Source organism: Xenopus laevis, chromosome 1L (assembly GCF_017654675.1).
Source record: "Xenopus laevis strain J_2021 chromosome 1L, Xenopus_laevis_v10.1, whole genome shotgun sequence".
In the NCBI taxonomy this organism is placed as follows: Eukaryota; Metazoa; Chordata; class Amphibia; order Anura; family Pipidae; genus Xenopus; species Xenopus laevis.
This window is the reverse complement of record NC_054371.1, coordinates 153,211,186-153,231,980: the sequence shown is the minus strand read 5'-3', so window position 1 is coordinate 153,231,980 and position 20,795 is coordinate 153,211,186. Positions and strand designations below refer to the sequence as shown.

Here is a 20,795-nt window from a genome sequence, read left to right as displayed (position 1 = left end):
ATTCAATGTAGTTTTCAGTACTTTCAATTCCCTTAAAAAAGGAGAAGAATAAAACAGTTCAACACTAAAGTCAAGTCACTATATTGTGGTGTATATTACATCAACATATGCATACAAAGACCCTTTAATCACCTAAAAGATAAATGAAGCTGGAGTATATTCCCTATTTAAGCCCCGGGGCCAGATCGTATCCAATTTATGAATCCACATCATTTCCAATCTTTTTAATCTTAATAGCCTGTTACCACCCCTCCTGGGTGTCTCTACTGTGTCAATCACCTGAAATTTTAGTTGGCTGACAGAGTGTCGTGCCGTTTGAAAATGTGCCGGGACCGGTAAAGCAATAAGCCCTTTTCGTATCGTAGATTTATGTTTAGAGATACGATCACGTATCTTCTGTGTTGTCTCGCCTACATAAAGTAGGCCACAAGGACACTTCAATATATAAATGACATACGATGAATCACAAGTGAAATATTTATCGATGTTATATTTATTACCTCGATGTGGATGATGAAAATGATTACCCTTTATTACTGAATTGCACTGAACACAATGTAAGCAGGGGAATGTACCAAATTTTGGATTTTGAAAAAACAGTTGTTTAGACCCAATTTTACCACCTATATCGGCTCTTACCAGTTGGTCTCTTAAGCTTCTCCCACGTTTGTAAGCCAATAGGGGTACCTGTTGAAAAGAAGGTATATTCTCGTGGCACGATTGTAATATGTGCCAATGTCGGCGTATGATGTTGCCGACATGCCTACTTGCTGTGGTATACTTGCTTACAAATGCCAATCTATCACTCTTATTTGCTTCTCTCTTAGTGGGTAACAACAGATCCCTTCTATTCTTATCATGTAGCTTATTGTAATTTACATCAAGTATTTCCTGTGGATAACCTCTATCCTTGAACCGCATTGTCATCTCACGAGCCTGCGTATCAAACGCATTCTCATCGCTGACTATGCGCTTTAACCTTGTGTATTGGGTCAATGGTAGTGAGTCTCTCAAGGCCTTCGGATGGAAACTAGAGTAATGTAGTAAACTGTTTCTGTCCGTTGTTTTCCTAAACAAATCCGTTTTCAGTTTAGTCCCCACCCTTGTTATTTGAACATCAAGGAAACTTATAGAACATGGGTCATATATTTTGGTAAATTTTAACGTCTCCTCCATGTTATCGAGAAACGTGTGGAATTCAAGTAGGGTATCAGGTGTACCTTTCCACAGAACCAGCAAATCATCTATATAGCGTATATATAGAATACAATGCTTACAAAACATTGGATTCACATATACAAGTGTCTCTTCAAGGAAAGCCATATATAGGTTGGCATATGTGGGTGCCACATTACTACCCATGGCCGTCCCCCTTTGTTGGATATAATACTGGTCACCAAAAAGAAAATAATTCTGATGCAACACAATTTCAAATAAATCGATAATGAAATCTTTTTGTGGTGTACTATATTGGGCTTGATCAAGGTGGTAACGGAGGGCTCGAAGGCCAGACTCATGTGCAATTGATGTGTACAAACTGCTGACATCGAAACTAGTCAATAAAACATCTTGTTCAGGAAGATGTATGGTATTAAGTATGTTAAGTAGATGTGTGGTATCCTTTACATAGGATTTAGTGCATGTTACCAATGGTTGCAAAAGCTTATCCAAAAAGATGGCTAGGGGGCTTAAAACTGAGTCTGTCCCTGCCACTATGGGACGTCCTGGTGGTTTGTTGAGATCTTTATGTATCTTTGGTAATGTATAGAGTACTGGTGTCATGGGGTATTCTTTGATAAGAAAATTCTTCACCTCATCGTCAATTAGACCTTCCTCATGAGCACCAAGTACTCTATCCATTATACATTGTTGTATAGAAGAGAGTGGGTTTGTACTCACTCTCCTATATACCTCCGTCTGTGCCAATTGTGAATGTATCTCATTGATATAGTAGTCCTTATCCATAATTACTAAGGCCCCACCCTTATCCGCTGGTTTTATTATTATACTGTCATTGTGTAACAACTCAGATAAACACAATTTCTCTTTTTGACTTAAATTAGGTTCATGTCCCAACCAAGGATTACGCAGAGTTTTCTGCTTAAGCTTTTCGATGTCACCCAACACCAGTTTCACATACGCCTCTACCACATTATCCGTGGTTGGTGGTATAAATTTACTTTTATTACGCAAACCCATTTCTTTGAGGGTAATTCGTGAATCATCTGGCGCAGTTACACTGGTGGTGGGTACATCAGGTATCCCAGCAAAATGACTTTTAAGTCTTAAATTGCGAAAAAATCTCTGCAACTCAATATCTAAATTAAAGGTGTCACATAGGTAAGTGGGACAAAAGGACAAACCTTTACGTAATATGGACATTTGTTGTTCAGTAAGTGTAGATCTCGAAATGTTATATACTAACGTCTCTTGTTTTTGTCCTTGTCCTTCTTCGCAGATCTGTAGGGAAGCTGTCTGCGCTCCTGTGGATTGTAGTTGTAACGCGGCTATATAGACATTGGCACATATTACAATCGTGCCACGAGAATATACCTTCTTTTCAACAGGTACCCCTATTGGCTTACAAACGTGGGAGAAGCTTAAGAGACCAACTGGTAAGAGCCGATATAGGTGGTAAAATTGGGTCTAAACAACTGTTTTTTCAAAATCCAAAATTTGGTACATTCCCCTGCTTACATTGTGTTCAGTGCAATTCAGTAATAAAGGGTAATCATTTTCATCATCCACATCGAGGTAATAAATATAACATCGATAAATATTTCACTTGTGATTCATCGTATGTCATTTATATATTGAAGTGTCCTTGTGGCCTACTTTATGTAGGCGAGACAACACAGAAGATACGTGATCGTATCTCTAAACATAAATCTACGATACGAAAAGGGCTTATTGCTTTACCGGTCCCGGCACATTTTCAAACGGCACGACACTCTGTCAGCCAACTAAAATTTCAGGTGATTGACACAGTAGAGACACCCAGGAGGGGTGGTAACAGGCTATTAAGATTAAAAAGATTGGAAATGATGTGGATTCATAAATTGGATACGATCTGGCCCCGGGGCTTAAATAGGGAATATACTCCAGCTTCATTTATCTTTTAGGTGATTAAAGGGTCTTTGTATGCATATGTTGATGTAATATACACCACAATATAGTGACTTGACTTTAGTGTTGAACTGTTTTATTCTTCTCCTTTTTTAAGGGAATTGAAAGTACTGAAAACTACATTGAATACCCTGAGTGCTGACAAAACCTTAGACATATCAAGGAGCACCTCAGAAAACTGCTGAGTGAGATATGCAAGGGTTGTCATAGGAATGCCTCAGGTATGCAAAATTGATAATTATCTCTTTTAATAATTTTTCTAAAATATTTTTGTATTATGTACAGGTTTGATATTAATGGTCTATTTATGGGATATGTATTGGATTTTTTTATGAGATTCAATGGACACGACACGTTTTCACTCTGGATATGCACAAAGAAAAAATAACTTTCAAGAAATGATTTTCAATTGTTTTTAACTTTTTTGGATTCTCTTTTAAAAAATTTTTAAGGAAATTGTTTTAAAATTTCTTTGTATAAAACTTTTTTCACAATGATTTTGTATTACCGGGGTTAAAATTGACTATGATTAATCCACTTTGTAATGTGATTGGATATCTAATTGAAATGGGTGGGACTATGATATGCACAACCCCCCATCCCTCACTTTAAAAGGGTTGTTTGTGGTGTGTTATGGGGCTTGACAAAGGACCTGGGAGGTCCGAAACGTTGCCTTTGTATGCTATGGGCTACACAATAAATCTGCACTTGAGCACTTATGCAAGACTAACAGTGTGCTGCTGGTAATTTCTTGGAGTATTGATGTGACCCTTCGACAGGATTGGGGTCTTCCGGTTCAGCACCTGGCACAGCAACTGTGAGACGAGTTGGGAGGTGAGCGCTCCATATTTGTGACTGTTTAGACTCAGTGGTGTGACATGTAAGGCGCCTGCACCATGGTTGGGGTGTCCAGAGCTCAAATGCCGTGTGGGACCTTTGCCGAATCCTGGAAGCTTATATGTAAGCCGCCCTTCTATGCTGGGGCTTTACTTCAAGCTGCATTAACCAGTCAAAGCTACTTTGAATTCAGGCAAAACCAGCAAGGGCATAATAGCATAGCCTCTCTGCTCTGTGGCACATGTGTCAAGTTGCATGTCTCTCATCCTCAGAGCCTCAAGCTCAAGCCCACCTTTTTAAGGCTGTAGACTTAAGTGAGTAAGTGATACTTTGGGTTCTGTATAGTGCCAAAAGTGCCTTCGCTAATCGGCTTTCCAAATATTTTTTAAAGTTTTGTACAGAACACTGTTCTCAATGAGCAATTCCCAAGGTTAAACGTAGGCTGATACTAAGCAAACCCCAAAAAAGGGCAGCAGGGGTGGGGTGGGAGGTTTTTGGTGCTGGCGGTGGTAGTGAGTGTTTGCTCTATGGGGAGCCCCACAAGTTGATGCAAAGGCAAGGTATGGGCAAGGAAAGGGCAAAGCGGTAGATATGGAACCCCAGCTCAGATGCAGAATCCTGGCCAGCTTAGAAGGGTAGAAGGGTAGGAGCAGGACCTGACTGGGTGCAAAAAGCAGCCCTTCCAATAAAGGTAAGCAGCCCACATGAAAGTGTGTGCTCGCTCAGTGTTATATAAAACTGAAGCTGAATAAACTTATATAGTTAAATAAGGCAAAATCGGGAGCAGAAGAGATAATACACTCATATGAAACAAAAAATTTTTGAAACACAAAATCCATGCTTGCTGGCTTGGGTACATGGCAAATGTAGTCTTTTAATGGCCACAGAGCTCTCTGGGAAAACCCCGGCAGTCGAAACACCTTTAACTGTCTGTCACTTGAGTGGAGCACACTGCTTATATTCACATTTGGGAGTTATCTGGTTTCTACACCAATGTCTGATGTAGGCAGCTAAAGGCAACTAAGGGTGTTTTGAATGCTGCATTCTTACCTGACATCACAAGATAATAAAAATCCCAACCTATTCTACACCAACATTGCTTCCACCTGATGTTCCACCTCATCTATAGCTTCCCACAATTGATATGAACATGCGTCTTTAGACTGACCACCACATGCACCTTTTCTTCTTAAGTGAGCTTAAGTGTGGACTGGCTTTTCAGCAGACACAGCAGCCCATTTACAGGCCCAACGGCCCATTTATAATAAAAGAAGAGCAGCCCATTGGGCATTTGCCCAGACCCACAGATTACCAGCCTGGGTAGGAGACCAGATGGGGAACCGACCCAAAGCAGATACCTGGGTGGGTTAAAAGGGGCAACCCTTTCAAGACGAAAGCTGGCCAAATACAGTTTCATTCAGCAAGAGCAGCTCTCAACCACTATTTCAGCCATGCCCCACCTTCCATCACAGGCAACAACCTCCAGCCCCACCTTGGCATCACCCCCTTACACCAACTTCCTTCAATCCACATGGTGCTCATTCCCCAGGCAGCAACTTCCACTGATGCATCAGGCTCAGTATCTCCAGGCAACAACTTCCACTTATCAACACACCATCTGACTACTTCCTCAACCCAACAAGCTATTCCAGCAATGATGATGAGCTTCTTCTGCAGACGAGATTCAAGCTCACAGCCATGTGCACTGCAGGTGGATGCCTTAGCCATCTGGAAGGCCTCCCTGACTAGGGTTGCTAGGGAGCATATTGACTCTGTGAGGTGGAAGATTGCCTGCTGGCGCTGCCTGTCAGTTGAAATGAATAAAGGAACATTTGGTTGCCACAATCATCTGGAGCCTGACCTGGTAGTCTTAGAGTCTGTGGCATGACCCCCTAAGGTGCCTGCTCCACAGCTGAGGCGTCCGGAGTTCAAATCTCAAGTGGGACCTTTGCCGAATCATGAACAAACCAAACTATTTGCCAAGTTCCCCTTTCAGGTAACACTTGAGGCAGTTTTTAAGCAAACTGAACATTGGCCAGAGAATATGAACCCAAACAGTGTGTATACTGGTAAAATACCAGTAGGTGTCACTAAACATTCAAATGACTCAGTGGAGAATGTATCTTATATGTCACAGTGCATTCTAAAATTACACTTTCAAGAAGAGAAAATGCTTCTCTAACACTCAATTTGCATTTTTTAGTTAATTTGGAAAACAAATCAATAGTGTTCAGGGTCAACAGCAGGAGTCTGTGTTTACATCTGTCTCACCAGTTTTATAATGGAGCTGGACTCAAAAGGGATGTTGTATCTTCCAAAAAACAGTATGTGGATCACAGAATCTCAAATAAAAAACTCCTGCCTTCCATCATTGTATCCTGTTAGTGAATGCAAACATATATGCACAGTCACCAGAATACATGTAGCTGAAGTACCTAGGTGCTGCACCTCAATAGGCCATCCATACACCACACAATCACGCCTGTCCATCTGACCATTGAGATTTAATCACTCCAGAGTATCAGAGAATTACTTAGCAGCTCAATATAGCTGAGAAGAAAGCATATACCTTTGGGTTTTTGAAATGTGGTGAGCTTGGCTATGTGGACATTTTTCCTGGCAATGCTGCATACAGGCCCATCTAGATATTGGCAGTGCATTTTGGACAAACAGTTAACATATAACACAGATTTATTTTGTATACCACAATAATATATATATATATATATATATATATATATATATATATATATATATATATATATATATATATATATATATATAACTCCCTCCTCACCCCCTGCTATTCCCCACACAAGTACTTACGTGACTTGCAAGCTGTAGACGTGTCACATCTCTCTTCTTCCTTTGACTCTCTTCACTCTAATATCTCAGCCATCTCTTGACCTAATGTGGCTACCTCTGTCTACTATAGTACTCTCACCACTGCCTTTAATGAGCTTGCTCATATAAAAACTAAAAATGCTAGACCAGTGTCGGACTGGGACACTAGGGGCCCACCCCAAAACATTTGACTAGGGGCCCACCAATTAATTTTAGACCAGGGGCCCACTCTTACGTACTGTTATTATTCCTATCCTCACTCAAACTCTATTCTCCTAGTCTCTTTTCTTTACATACTATAATCTATTATTCAATCTATTTAGCCACTTTGTTCTCATAGAAATAGGGAATGACCATTAAATAAGCCACATGTCTAGCAGCATAAGGGCCCACGAACACCTTGGACCACCGGGACTTTTCCAGGTATCCTGGTGGGCCAGTCCGACACTGTGCTAGACCCAAACCACTTCAACCTTGGCATACTGCTCATACAAAAGCGCTCCAAAGACATTGGGGCAAATCCCGTTCAGAATCAGACTTTTGGAGCTACAAATCTGCCCTGCGCTCCTTTAACACCAGCCTCTTCCAAGCCAAACAAACATTCTTTACTTCACTCATTAACTCAGAAGGGACATTACACTACTCAACCCCCCTAGACTTCCACCACCCTCCCTCCACACTCCCCAGTCTCTCCTGTGCTCCTTCAGCCCTGTCACTGATGAGGAAGTCTCAAAGCTTTTGGCCTCTTCTCACCTTACCACCTGCCCGCTTGATCCAATTCCCTCAAAACTTCTCTGCAATACCAATCCTTGTCTAATCAAAGCCGTAACTCACCTATTTAATCTATATTTAAAACCCTCTCTTGATCCCTCCAATCTTGACAAACTCCGACCAATCTCTCTGCTACCTTTCATCTCTAAACTACTTGAGCACCTCCTCAGTGTCTCCTACAATGGAGTAGCATCTTCTCCCCTACCTCTTTCTGTTGGGGTTCCTCAAGGCTCTGTCCTGGGACCAATACTATTCTCCCTCTATGCTTCCTCCCTCAGCAAATTAATCAAATCTTCCACTACCACCTCTATGCTGACGATACTTAGATCTAACTTTCATCTCCTGATCTCAACCCAAAACTCCTAACTCGTGTCTCCTCCTGCCTGCCCGCTATCTCTACCTGAATGTCGCAACGCTACCTTAAATTAAACCTCTCTAAAACTGAAATGGTTCTCTTTCCTCCAACTAACACCAGTAACATCCCAGAAGTATCCATCATAGTTAACAATGCCACTATCTCCCCCTCTCCCCAGGCACGGTGCTTTGGGGTTATCCTAGATTCCGCCCTGTCATTCACTCCTCATATCCAATCACTTATTAACTCTCTTTTAATTGGCCTTCCCCTCCAGAGACTGTCACCTCTCCAGTCCAAAATGAACACTGCTGCGAGGCTCATACACCTCAGCAACCGCTCCTCCTCTGCCACGCCATTCTGTCAATCCCTGCACTGGCTTCTGTTACCTTTCAGAATCAAATTCAAATTAATGACCCTGACTTTCAAAGCACTTCATAACTCTGCCCCACCCTACATCTCTGAACTCATCTCTATATACTCACCCAACCGCTTACTACGCTCCTCTACTGACCTGCTACTCAACTCTTCTCTCATTACCTCCTTACATGCTCGCATTCAAGACTTTGCAAGGGCTGCACCCCTCCTCTGGAACGCTCTCCCACGGTCTGTCCGACTTTCTCCCAACCTTTCTGCTTTCAAGAAATCTCTGAAAACGCACTTCTTTCGAGAAGCCTACCCTCACTCTGCTTAACTACCAAACGCAACACCACATACAGTACCACATTTCTCACCCACTTATTTCGATCTTGCCCACTCCCACACCTTGTGTATTACACCCTTCCCTTTAGACTGTATGCCTATGCATAGGGCCTTCCTCACCTTTTTGTACCGGTATTGATTGTGATGTATGTAACTCCATATGTTCTATGTATATAATTCATGTGATTTAGTTGTATAATCACATTTACTTTACAGTGCTACGCAATATGTTGGCTCTTTATAAATACATGTTAATAATAACATTTTCAATGGTACTGTATTACTTATACTTTTGTTAATCAAGCAACAATTGTAACAGGTTGTGTGTCTATCTACAGTGTTTGATGACAATATCTTAAGGTTGTCAGCACCTAGGGGCTCCTTATTTATATTTTTTACTCTGATTAGAAAAAAAGTTCTACCTGTGCCTACAAAATCATAAGGTATCCCTCCATAGTGGACGAGAAATATTAGATGGTTCATACTGCTAATGTTTTAGGTAGAATGGCCCCTTAAGCCCAGCTACATCCATGTGGGTGTCTGTGTTTTCTAGCTTTGAAAGAGAAGGCTCATGTGGTTAAGGTTACGTGCTTCCTTTAAAAAAAAAAAAAAAACTGTGTCAAATAAGAGCTCAACCTGGTTTATGACTCTTATGCTATATGTGATCTCACTGTACACTGTATTTCATTTGTTCCCTAGTCTGTGAATAATGCAATATAACTGGATTCCAGTCTTTCTACAGATGACTTTTATACACTGTAAGTTTTTAAAAATGAAAGTTTAAATTGTGCAGTTATTGTCATTCATGTGCTGTTTTATATAACGCTGGTATATTACATACAATATCGTGATTAATGCGTTTTTTCTTTACATCTGTACACAGACGTGACTTGTGACCATTATCAGTCGGTTTATTTGGTGGAAGGACATACAGCTTCTCTGCCATGTTCCTACAAGGATAGTGCAATTAGCAATCTCAAATGGTATCGCCAATATCCAGGAGAGAAACCAAATGAACTCATGACTATTTTTACTGATGGGAACAGAACAGAAGGAAGATTCACGGCTGAGCTGCAGAAGAAGGACAAAACCAGTTTCCTCTATGTACCAAACACACGTGTGACTGACTCTGCATATTATGTCTGTGCTACTGATGCACTGTGTCAGACATCCTATGGCAGCCAATGCAAGAACACTGTTCTATTTGGTACTTGTCTCTCAGTAACTGTAATGGAGTTGTTTATTGTTTACATGGAATAAAAGGAGTACACTGTAATTGTATGAGTGGGTTTATATATATATATATATAGTGGGGGAGAGTAAACTTTCAAACAGAAGGAATTGGTTGTCAACCGCATCAGTCTGGGACACAAAAGGGGCCTCCACCACTCCAGCCATGGAGGCCCTTTCCCCTGTCATGTTGACATATTAATAAAGTTGGTTGTTTATACATGGAGCTGCCTAGTGCTTTGGAGCGGGAGAGTGTTCAACCCCACTGAGTAAATGCTTTCCCCTGAAACAGTCATTTTATTTAAAGCAGTTCCTATTTCTAAAATGTAGATGTTCCAAAACTGGTTAGCTAAATGGGCTGCTTAAAGGACAAGGAAAGCCCTATGTTGAATCTCATAGTAAGATGACATAGTAGCGATGCAGCAATGCAATAGAAATGTCTCTGAGCTGGTGCATTTTTCATACAGGAGCACTGGCACAGGGAACAAATATACTATAGACACTAATATTTCGGAACCACCCAGTGAATAAATGTTAAAGCAGATGTTCACCTTCCAAACATTTTTTTTTCAGTTGAGTTGTTTTTAGATTGTTCACCAGATTTAAAGAATTTTTTAAGTTGCTATTCTTCTTTTATTTTTGACATGTAAAGTTTAATGTTTATATCACTGGTGTTTCAGTCTGACTGCTCAGTGATCCAGGTGCAGATTCTGTTACCATTTGCTACATTAGTTGATACATTTCTCAGCAGCATCTGTGGAATCTTAGCAACAATTTAATCAATTATAACAGCTGCCTTTAATGAAACTCTGGGATTTGGCTCAGTCAGTAGAGCCAAAAATAAAAAATGACCAAATCCCCCGAAGCTTAAGAAAGACATAAGAAGGTGAAATATGAAATTTTAAACTTCAATATTAGAAAAATGGTCACAAATAGACGATAGGAAATACATTTAAAAAGTCTTTATTTCTGGTGAAATATCTGAAAACAAATGAACTGAAAAAAGTGTTGGGAGGTGAACAATCCCTTTAATTCTTTCACAGATCACATTTTTCTCAGATCTATGTGGCAATTACCTTGTACTGTGTATTATATATAATTTAGTGTCTGCAGAGAATAATAAATACTTCAAGATAATTGAGTTATCATTTGTATTTTCAATATTTATTAAGTCGAACTTATGCAAGTATCTGAATACGAGTTTCGAACACCCAGTAACTCGAAATTAGAATATGTACATCCAAAACTCCAATGCTTTAATTCGAATTCCAATTTTGAGTTTCCAGGTGCTCAAAACTCGTATTTGAATACTCACTTACTGTACTTGAGTTCTAGTGAGAGTTCGAGTTCCCTGAGAGACTATGAAAATTTGAATATTCTAATTTTAAAAATGTGAAAGTTCGATTTAGGCAATCTATCATTAGGGTTCAGAAAATTATTAATGGCTGCATGGAATGCTGAGAAACACTGGATTTCCAATAAATAACCCTCAACTGATGCTATTTTATTTTTAGAGAGTGTATTTGTTTGGAGTTTAAATGGCTCGGGCCAGAAACCCTAATGTTCCCTCTTTAATTGCCATAACAATTATTGCTTGGCATGAACAGGCAGAGGAAGAGAAGCAGCAGCACCAGGAGCAATATGCCTCTCAGATTTCTGCTGGGATATGAGGTTGTGAAAGTGTACCGCCTGAGCCTTGCCGACATCCTCCAGGTGTACGAACTCAGCTAACGCTGGCGAAAAATCACTAGCAAAGGAGATAGACTCTGGCGCAAATTGCACTCTTAATCCTCTGGCGAAAGAGCGTTACTACGCAAATTCACTACGTTTTTGATTTTACTGACTCTTACCTCTATCGCCAGATTTGCCTTCGCCACCTCAGTCCCAAAAAATGCTGACTTCTTTTCCTTTTTTCAGGGTGATAGCCTGCAAAAGTGCATACATTTTCTTAGGGTACCCGGCTTCCCCCCTACATTTCCTTACATATGGCACATAAACTATACAGTGGGCACATGTGTAGGGCAATATAACACCTCTATTTTTTTTCATTAAGGTTCCCTGGGCTTGTGTAATATAATGTATTTGCTGCAACATATACGTCCATTGTACTTTAACTGCACGCCGTATGCAAATTAGCCAACGCTATCTTAACTTCAAACTGCTGATCGTATTATCGCAAGCGCAACTTCTCAAGCGTTCGGTACCCTGTGCACAACTTCGGATCTTCGTGAATTAGCGTTGTCCAGGTGAATTTACGCCTGATGAAGTGTTGCGATGTGCGCAAAGCCATCGCTGGCGGATTTTCAGAGGTAAGTAAATTTACCCCCTAGAATATATGTATAGATATCCACTGTCTCAGACACTGCCTGGGATCTGCAAGTTGCTTACAGTTTTAAATTTTTTGGCCAATGACAGTTCCCAGCAGGTATCTTCACACCTCATTGGCATGAGCCAGCCCACCTTCAGCAGAATACTAATGGATAGAAAAAGAACAGACAGCCTCTGTATCACGTGACTACAGAGCAAGTGTGATTACAAATTTATTTCCTAGTGGGCCCCTCAATACATATTCATTGCACACCATAATTAGGCACTGTTCAGTTCTCCTCTCTCACTTCTAACATGGAGGGTTGCAAGGTTTTTCTGAGCACCAGCAAGCTCTAGCCTAGAGGATAATGCTACATTATTATTACTATTATTACTGTATTCTGGTAATTTTATTTTGTTATTTTATTGCCATATTTATTTTTTAGGGGAGAACTAAGGATCAGGGCATTGTGGATTGACTATGTTGGAGGCACTTAGGAGTAAAAGAGATGACCGTAAAGCTTTAATAAGAATAAATTTTGCAGCATGAATCACAAAAGCCATAACATTGATAATTACATTTGTAATTTTAAGATTTGCTACTGTGCTGAACCCTCTGTGTATATCGGGTGCAAATGTCAAAATGCCTTTATATATGCTTGATGTAATAAAAAAAATCCCCCTGGAACTGAATAAAACCTCTTACTATTTTGCTTTTTTGGCATTGATCCTGAACAAACCAAACTGTTATTTGCCAAATTCCTCTTTCAGGCAATATTTTCATAGTTGTGGCAGTTTGAAGCAAACTGAACACTGCCCAGAGAGTCTCTGTACAGCCAATTGCTTAGGGTGTGCGAGGGCCTACATTGCTTGTATCCTGCCCAGTGTGTATATGGCAGTGTTTATACTGGTAAAACACCAGTGGGTGTCACTAAAGCATTCAAATAACTCAGTGGAGAATGTATCTTATATGTAACAGTGCATTCTAAAATTACACTGTCAAGATGATGAAATGTGACTCTAACACTCAATTTGCATTTTTTAGTTAATTTGGAAAAAAAAAAACCCAATGAAAAAAACTATGTGGCTCACAGAACCTGAAATAAACTCCTGGCTTCCATCATTGTATACTGTTAGTGAATGGACACATATATGCACAGTTACCAGGAGAACACATGTAGCTGGAGTACCTAGGTGCTGCACTTCAATAGGCCATCCATACACCCCACAATCACACACGCCTGTCCATCTAACCATTGAGATTGCATCACTCCACAGTATCAGAGAATTACTCAGCAGCTCATTATAGTTAAGGAGAAAGAAAAGACCTCTGGGTTTTTTGGTTATGTGGACATTTTTCCTGGCAATGCTGGGTACACAAATTTATTTTGTATACCTAAATAAAGCACATATTCAGTTTATAGAATGTTTAATGGTACTATATTACTTTTATTAAAGGGGTTGAGATAACTTTTAGTATGATGTAGAGAGTAACATCCTGAGACAATTTGTAATTGGTTTAAATGTTTTATTATTGAAGGTTTTTGAGTTATTTAGCTTTTTATATAGCAGCTCTTCAATTTGCATTTCATACAATTTGGTAGGTAGGGTCCAAATTACCCTAGCTACCATACATTGATTTGAATAAGATACTGGAATGTGTATAGGAGAGGCCTGAATAGAAAGATGAGTGATAAAAATTAGCAATAACAATACATTTACATGCTTACAGAGGCTTTTTTAGAAGGGGTCAGCGACGCCCAATGAAAGCTGCAAAGAGTCAGAAGAAAAAGGCAAATAACTATAAAACTATAAATAATAAATAATGAAAACCAATAGAAAAGTTCATTAGAATTGGCCATTCTAAAACATACTAAAAGTTACCCTAAAGATGAACCACCCCTGTGATCAAGCAATAATTGTAACAGGCTGTGTGTTTATCTGTAGAGTTTGATGGCAATATCTTAAGGTTGTCAGCACTAACCTAGGGGCTCCTTGTTTATATTTTTGACAGTGATTAGAAAAGAAGTTCTACATGTGCCTACAATGTCATAAGGTATCCCTCCATAAGGGACGAGAAATATTAGATGGTTTATACTGCTAATGTTTCAGGTAACATGACCCCTTAAGCCCAGCTACACCCATTGTGGGTGTCTATGTTTTCTAGAATTGAAAGAGAAGGCTCATGTGGTTAAGGTTACGTGCTTCCTTTAAAAAAACAAAAAAAAACAGTGTAAATAAGAGCTCAACCTGGTTCATTACTCTTATGGTATATGTGATCTCACTGTACACTGTATTTCATTTGTTCCCTAGTCTGTGAATAATGCAATCTAACTGGATTTCAGTCGTTCTACAGATGACTTTTATACACTGTAAGTTTTCGCAGGAAATATATTTGCTATGAAATAATACATAGCAATACAGAATAATCTTTTCACTTATTCACAGTTATTATCATTTATGTGCTTTTTGATATAACTCTGGTGTTCAGTATTGTATATTACATACAATATCATGATTAATGTCATTTTTCTTTACATCTGTACACAGACGTGACTTGTGACCATTATCAGTCGGTACATGTGGTGGACGGACATACAGCTTCTCTGCCATGTTCCTACAAGGATAGTGCAATTAACTATCTCAAATGGTATCGCCAATATCCAGGAGAGAAACCAAATGAACTCATGACTATTTTTACTGATGGGAACAGAACAGAAGGAAGATTCACAGCTGAGCTGCAGAAGAAGGACAAAACAAGTTTCCTCTATGTACCAAACACACGTGTGACTGACTCTGCATATTATGTCTGTGCTACTGATGCACTGTGTCAGACATCCTATGCTAGCCAATGCAAGAACACTATTCTATTTTGGTCTCTCAGTAACTATACTGGTGTTGTTTATTGTTTACATGGAATAAAAGGAGTACACTGTAATTTTATGAGTGGGTATATATAAATATATATATATACGTAGTTGACGTAGTTGGCCAGCTTAAATATATTGCAATATATGGACAATCGCTGTTTTGTTTAAAGGGTAAGGCATTTTTCAGTAGCAGTATGCACAAAATGTCTCTGTCTTAAATATATTGATAATGGGTTGAGTGCAGAGGACTCTTGTTTTTGACTATATGTATTTTGTGGTCACAGCCTCATTGCACCCCCGCCTAATGTTTTTAAAAATTAGTGGTGAGCACAACTTTCCCTTGTTTGTTATAGTTATACAGGAGCAGTGACCAGCTCCATGTTGTAGCTCCCACCCTTCCCAGCTATAGTCAGGTGATCCCACTGGTGTCTTATAAAAGGGCAGCCAAGTTTGGGAGTTTTACTTTGAAAGCACAAGTAAGTTGCAGGTAAAACTTAGTCCCTTTGTAAAATGTATAATTAAGCAATAGAATTCTTAATGAATCAGATGAAAATTGAGCGTAGGACTGGCCAGATATGGGATGACTTTGACGTAGTTGGCCAGCTTAAATATATTGCAATATATGGACAAACAATCCCTGCTTTGTTTAAAGGGTAAGGCATTTTTCAGTAGCAGTATGCACAAAATGTCTCTGTCTTAAATATATTGATAATGGGTTGAGTGCAGAGGACCTCTTGTATTTGTCTATATATATATATATATATATATATATATATATATATATATATATATATATATATATATATATATATATGTGTGTGTGTGTGTGTGTGTGTAGGTATTAAATGCTTGTCATTACAATAATCACACATTGACCTTTCTATTTAGAAAAGATAATTAAATGACACTGCAGCACAGGAGATTTTCAATAGTGAGATGGGTCCAGGTCTAAATACTACAAAAAATAGAAAACAATTCATTACAAAGAAGTGTGCCGGTAGTGGGGGAAAATAAACATTCAAATGAAGTTGGTTGCCAACCATGTCAGTCTGGGACACACAAGGGGCCGCCACTTCAAGGCCACTACAGCCATGGAGGCCCTTTCCCCTGTCGTGTTGACATCTTAATAAAGTTGGTTGTTTATACATGGAGCTGCCTAGTGCTTTGGAGCGGGAGAGTGTTCAACCCCACTGGGTAAATGCTTTCCCCTGAAACAATCATTTTATTTAAAGCAGTTCCTATTTCTAAAATGTAGATGTTCCAAAACTGGTTAGCTAAATGGGCTGCTTAAAGGACAAGGAAAGCCCTATGTTGAATCTCAAGGTAAGATGACATAGTAGCGATGCAGCAATGCAATAGAAATGTCTCTGAGCTGGTGCATTTTTCATACAGGAGCAGCGGCACAGGGAACAAATATACTATAGGCACTAACATTTTGGTACCACCCAGTGAATAAGTGTTTAAAGCAGTTGTTTACCTTCCAAACACTTTTGTTTTCAGTTGAGTTGTTTTCAGATTGTTCATCAGATTTAAAGAATTTTTTCAATTGATTTTCATCTTTTTTTCCAGAATTGAAGTGTAATGTTTAATGTTCCTGTCTCTGGTGTTTCAGTCTGGCAGCTCAGTGATCAGGTGCAGATTCTGTTACCATTTGCTACATTAGTTGATACATTTCTCAGCAGTATCTGTGGAATCTTAGCAACAATTGAATCAATTATAACGGCTGCCTTTGATGAAACTCAGGGATTTGGCTCAGTAGAGCCAAAAATAAAAAATTACCAACCCCCCCATTAGAAGGTAAAATATGAAACTTTAAACTTCAATATTAGAAAAACGGTCACAAATAGGAGATAGAAAATACATTTAAAAAGTCTTTATTTCTGGTGACATATCTGAAAACAACTGAACTGAAAAAGTGTTGGGAGATGAACAACCCCTTTAATTTTTAACAGGCTCTGCCCTATCACATGTACAGTATGGAAAAATGAAACTGCACCCAATGAAGTGTGTGCTGACACTTAGGGACAGATCTATCAATGGTCATTTAGTTTTTTGTTCCCTTAAAATATCATGTTTTTTCACAGATCACATTAAGCTCAAAATGTATGACCTTGGTTATTGTTATGGCAATTACCTTGTATTAGTTTTAGGTAATTTAGTGTGTGCAGAGAATAATAAATTATTGAACATCTAGGGGGAGATTTATTAAAGGTTGAGAGAGTTTTTTTTCAAGATGTTTGAGTTGTCATTCGTATTTTCGATATTTATTAAGTAGAACTTGAGTAGGCGAGTATCTGAATACAGGTTTCGAGCACCCGGCAACTCAAAATTCGAATACATAAATTGCAAGAACAATGTGTTGTTAGATGCTTGGCTCTCAATGATACAGTGATTTCTGTCAAATAGCAAAAACAGCCAAAATAGTCAAGAATGGGGCATTTAAAGTAGAAAAGGCCAAAGACATTCATCCAAATTATTTTCTTATGTGTTGGTTTACTGTGGATCAACCACATTAGCAGTAAATATTTTATTTTGTATTGGACATATAGGTTACTCATTTAGAATCAATACCATAATATGTATAGTATATAGCTGTAATGGTTAGCACCCTAAAATCAGAACAGATGCCAAGCCCCCTGGTCTTGGCTCGTGCTTCCGCCTGTAGCAGCCGCCTTTAGCCTCCGGAGGAGCCCTCAGCCACTCAGATGCCGCCAGGTCTTATAACGAAAGGTGCAAGGCGAAAGGTTCTGACCAGGCAAAAGGGGCACAACGGTATGCAAAAGTCTTTGGGCAGAAGGTCGTAGTACAAGGCGTTAGGCAATAGAGTAATCAGGCTGGGTCGAGGCAGGCAGAGAATAAGCGTAGTCAGGCAGGCAAGGGTCAAACTGGGATATCAATCAGAAAGGATTTAGCAGAAGAGGTAGTCGGTATACAGGCAAGGGTCAGGATCCAGAGGTCAGAATAGTCAAAAGCAAGGCAGGGGTCACAACAAGAATCATAACAGGTTCAGACAGATTTAGCTTAATGCTCAGAAGCACCAGGAACAAACTCCTATAACGGGCAATGCAAACCTGAATGAAGTCCCTTTAAATACTCTTTGAATTTCGAGGCATTGCACACCTTTGCACCAGCGTGTCCACGTCCATAAAGGGGACGAGACGTGGGCGCGCGCACCCTAAGGAGCAAAAATGGCTCCGGAAGATGAGCAGCCGCACTGGCGTCCCCGCCGCACCACTAGACCACCAGGGTAAGTCGCTTTTATCACAATAACCATAGTAATGTCTGCGAGTTTGTATGTTTAGCCTGTGCTTGTGTAGGGTATATGCAGGCACTCTGAATTTGAACTGATGCTTTGCAAGTGAATTAGTGCAACATGGGCATGCGCAGAACTGAATAGATTTTGCAATGTCCTTAGTTTAATTCTTTTAATTATTTAAATTAAAAGGATCCATATGAAACATTGATGTATTTTGAGAAGTGCTTAATTTTCAAAGCCTGTCACTTTGATAGGACTTTTGCAAAAGTTGAACATCCCTTTTTATTAGTTCCTCGTAAAATTGATCATAATGTCTATGTGAAATTGACCATAAATGGTAAGCTGTGCTGGTACAGGAACTCCCCTGCCCTCCTCCTCCTCGTAAATTATGTGAATTTTGTTTTTATTATTATAAATTTCGTATGTACTCACAACTTAATTGGGAGGTTATTTATGAAAAATTCTAATCGAGTTTTTACTCCAAAAAAAAAACCTTGAATGTCAGGAAGGCAATTAACCTATTCAAATGGTTCAATGGACCTCTGCTATTGACTTGTAAATGAACGTGGCAGGTTTAAGGTGGTAAATATTTAAATTAGAACGGTTTCCATGGTCGAGGTATGATAAATCTTAAATTCAAATTTACATTGGAGTTGGTGATTCTAAATTCAATTTGGCAGTTAAAAAAAATTTCAATTTAACATTCGAACCTTAATAAATCTGCCCCTAAATGTTGCAACATTGTAACCGTTCTGAATCTGCACCTAGATTACTGAGCTGCCAGACTGAAACATCAGAGACAGGAATATTAAACTTTAAAATTGAGTTTTGAAAAAATGGAAAAATAAAAGATGGAAAGCTACTGATACAAAGTAATCTGAAAACAACTGAAAAAAGTGTTTCTATGGCGGTACAGTAACGAAAAAACGTAGCTAACAAAAAGATATATTAGTTAATGCGATAGATGTTTAGCGAAATGTACCATATCACATTGAATTGAAGCCAAAGTCAGTGTGGTTTTTTACACCCACCTACATCCGACAGTGAATTTATTTCAATGAGAAAGAAATCTTCCAAACACCATCAGATTTTATCTTGTTGGGTGCAGACTCGGTGTTCCCCTCCAACAGGCATATATTGTCTGAAGGCAAAAATTCAATTTGATTTTCACATCACATTTTTCTACCAGTTCCATTACTTTTTAACCTATGCAACTACATCCAACTTGTATAACGCTATCACGTACCTAGATTTGTTGCTTCCAGTCAGATGCTCCAAAGCTGCATCTTCAGATTCCATAATACTAAACCCTGGAATTGAGGACAGGGGGAAGGATTGTGTAAATAGGCATGACCCATGCATCCGCCTACACTCGTTCCTCTGACACATAATAACCAGTGACAAATATCATTATTTTGGAATGATCATGGCCACAGCTTTTATTAATACATAACAATGCATAACATCAATACAAATGTAATCGTGAATAATTCATCCATAACATCAATTTTATAACATTGCAACAATTCTATTAGATAATAACAATAAGTAACCCAAACTTGTCTGCTTGAGCCCATTGTCAGTCTACCCCTTCCAAAGCAAACCAGGATCTCCTCCAGCCGCCCAGTCCCTAGCTGAGAGGATCCCTGCCGCCTCTCCTGGGGCTTCCTCTTGCCCCCCTTTAGTACTTCATCTGTTAAACGTGGTCACCCACCTTAAGGGGTTAAACCACCCAATTGACCTGTTATGTCCTCCCATAACAGATCACATCCCCGGTAGACTGACAAAAAGACCCGCCTGTGCTGTGACAAATACCCCTATCCCCTTTTTACGCCCAAATACTCTTAAACCCCCAAACCATCCGGGCATTGCCTATCAAACAGCATTGAACCATTAGAGTTGTTATTCCCCAGCTAAATGGGAGCGTGGGTGGGACCTTCTTCCTCGCTGGCCACATAAAATGGTGGTTAGCCCAGCCTACCCAGTTCCCTTTGTTTCCCTCTCTCTGGCTGTTGCTATGCCCCTTCCCCCCCTTTCCCTCCAATCTCTGCCTATCACCCACTGGCATGCAGAGCTGGGTCATGCAGCCCCTCCTCTGACTTCGCTGCTCTGGGGCTCTCAGGAGTGCTGGTAGTGGGAGATGATGGATCCGATGAACCAAACGTAGGTCAAGGAAGCCAAAGTCAGGTCAGGCAGCACGGAATCAAGGTCAGGATTCAGGCCGAGGTTAGTTCAGGCAGTGAAGTGTCATAACTGGGAAACAGGCCGGGGTTGGGTAAGGCAGCAGAGAGTCAGAAGTCAAAAGCAAGCCTTAGTCAAACCAGAGGATTAAACAGGACAACAGGAACAAGGCTTAGTATCCACAAGAGCAAAGATCACTTAGCAATCTGTCAAAGTCTTTGGCGTCTTTAAATAGGCAAAGAGCATGAACTGATTTGACGCAGGCGACAGATCAGACGCACACCTGGAACAGCATTGCCGCTGAATTGACGAAACAAAC

General features: G+C 39.7%; 1 gene segment (V, D, J or C); it reads left to right on the top strand.

Moving 5' to 3' along the window:
* Positions 1-9,104: 9,104 nt before the first annotated feature.
* On the top strand, positions 9,105-9,892 carry LOC121394429. The segment is given in 2 exon segments: positions 9,105-9,390; positions 9,516-9,892. Coding segments are annotated over 2 exon segments (426 nt in total).
* The last annotated feature ends 10,903 nt before the right edge of the window (positions 9,893-20,795 follow it).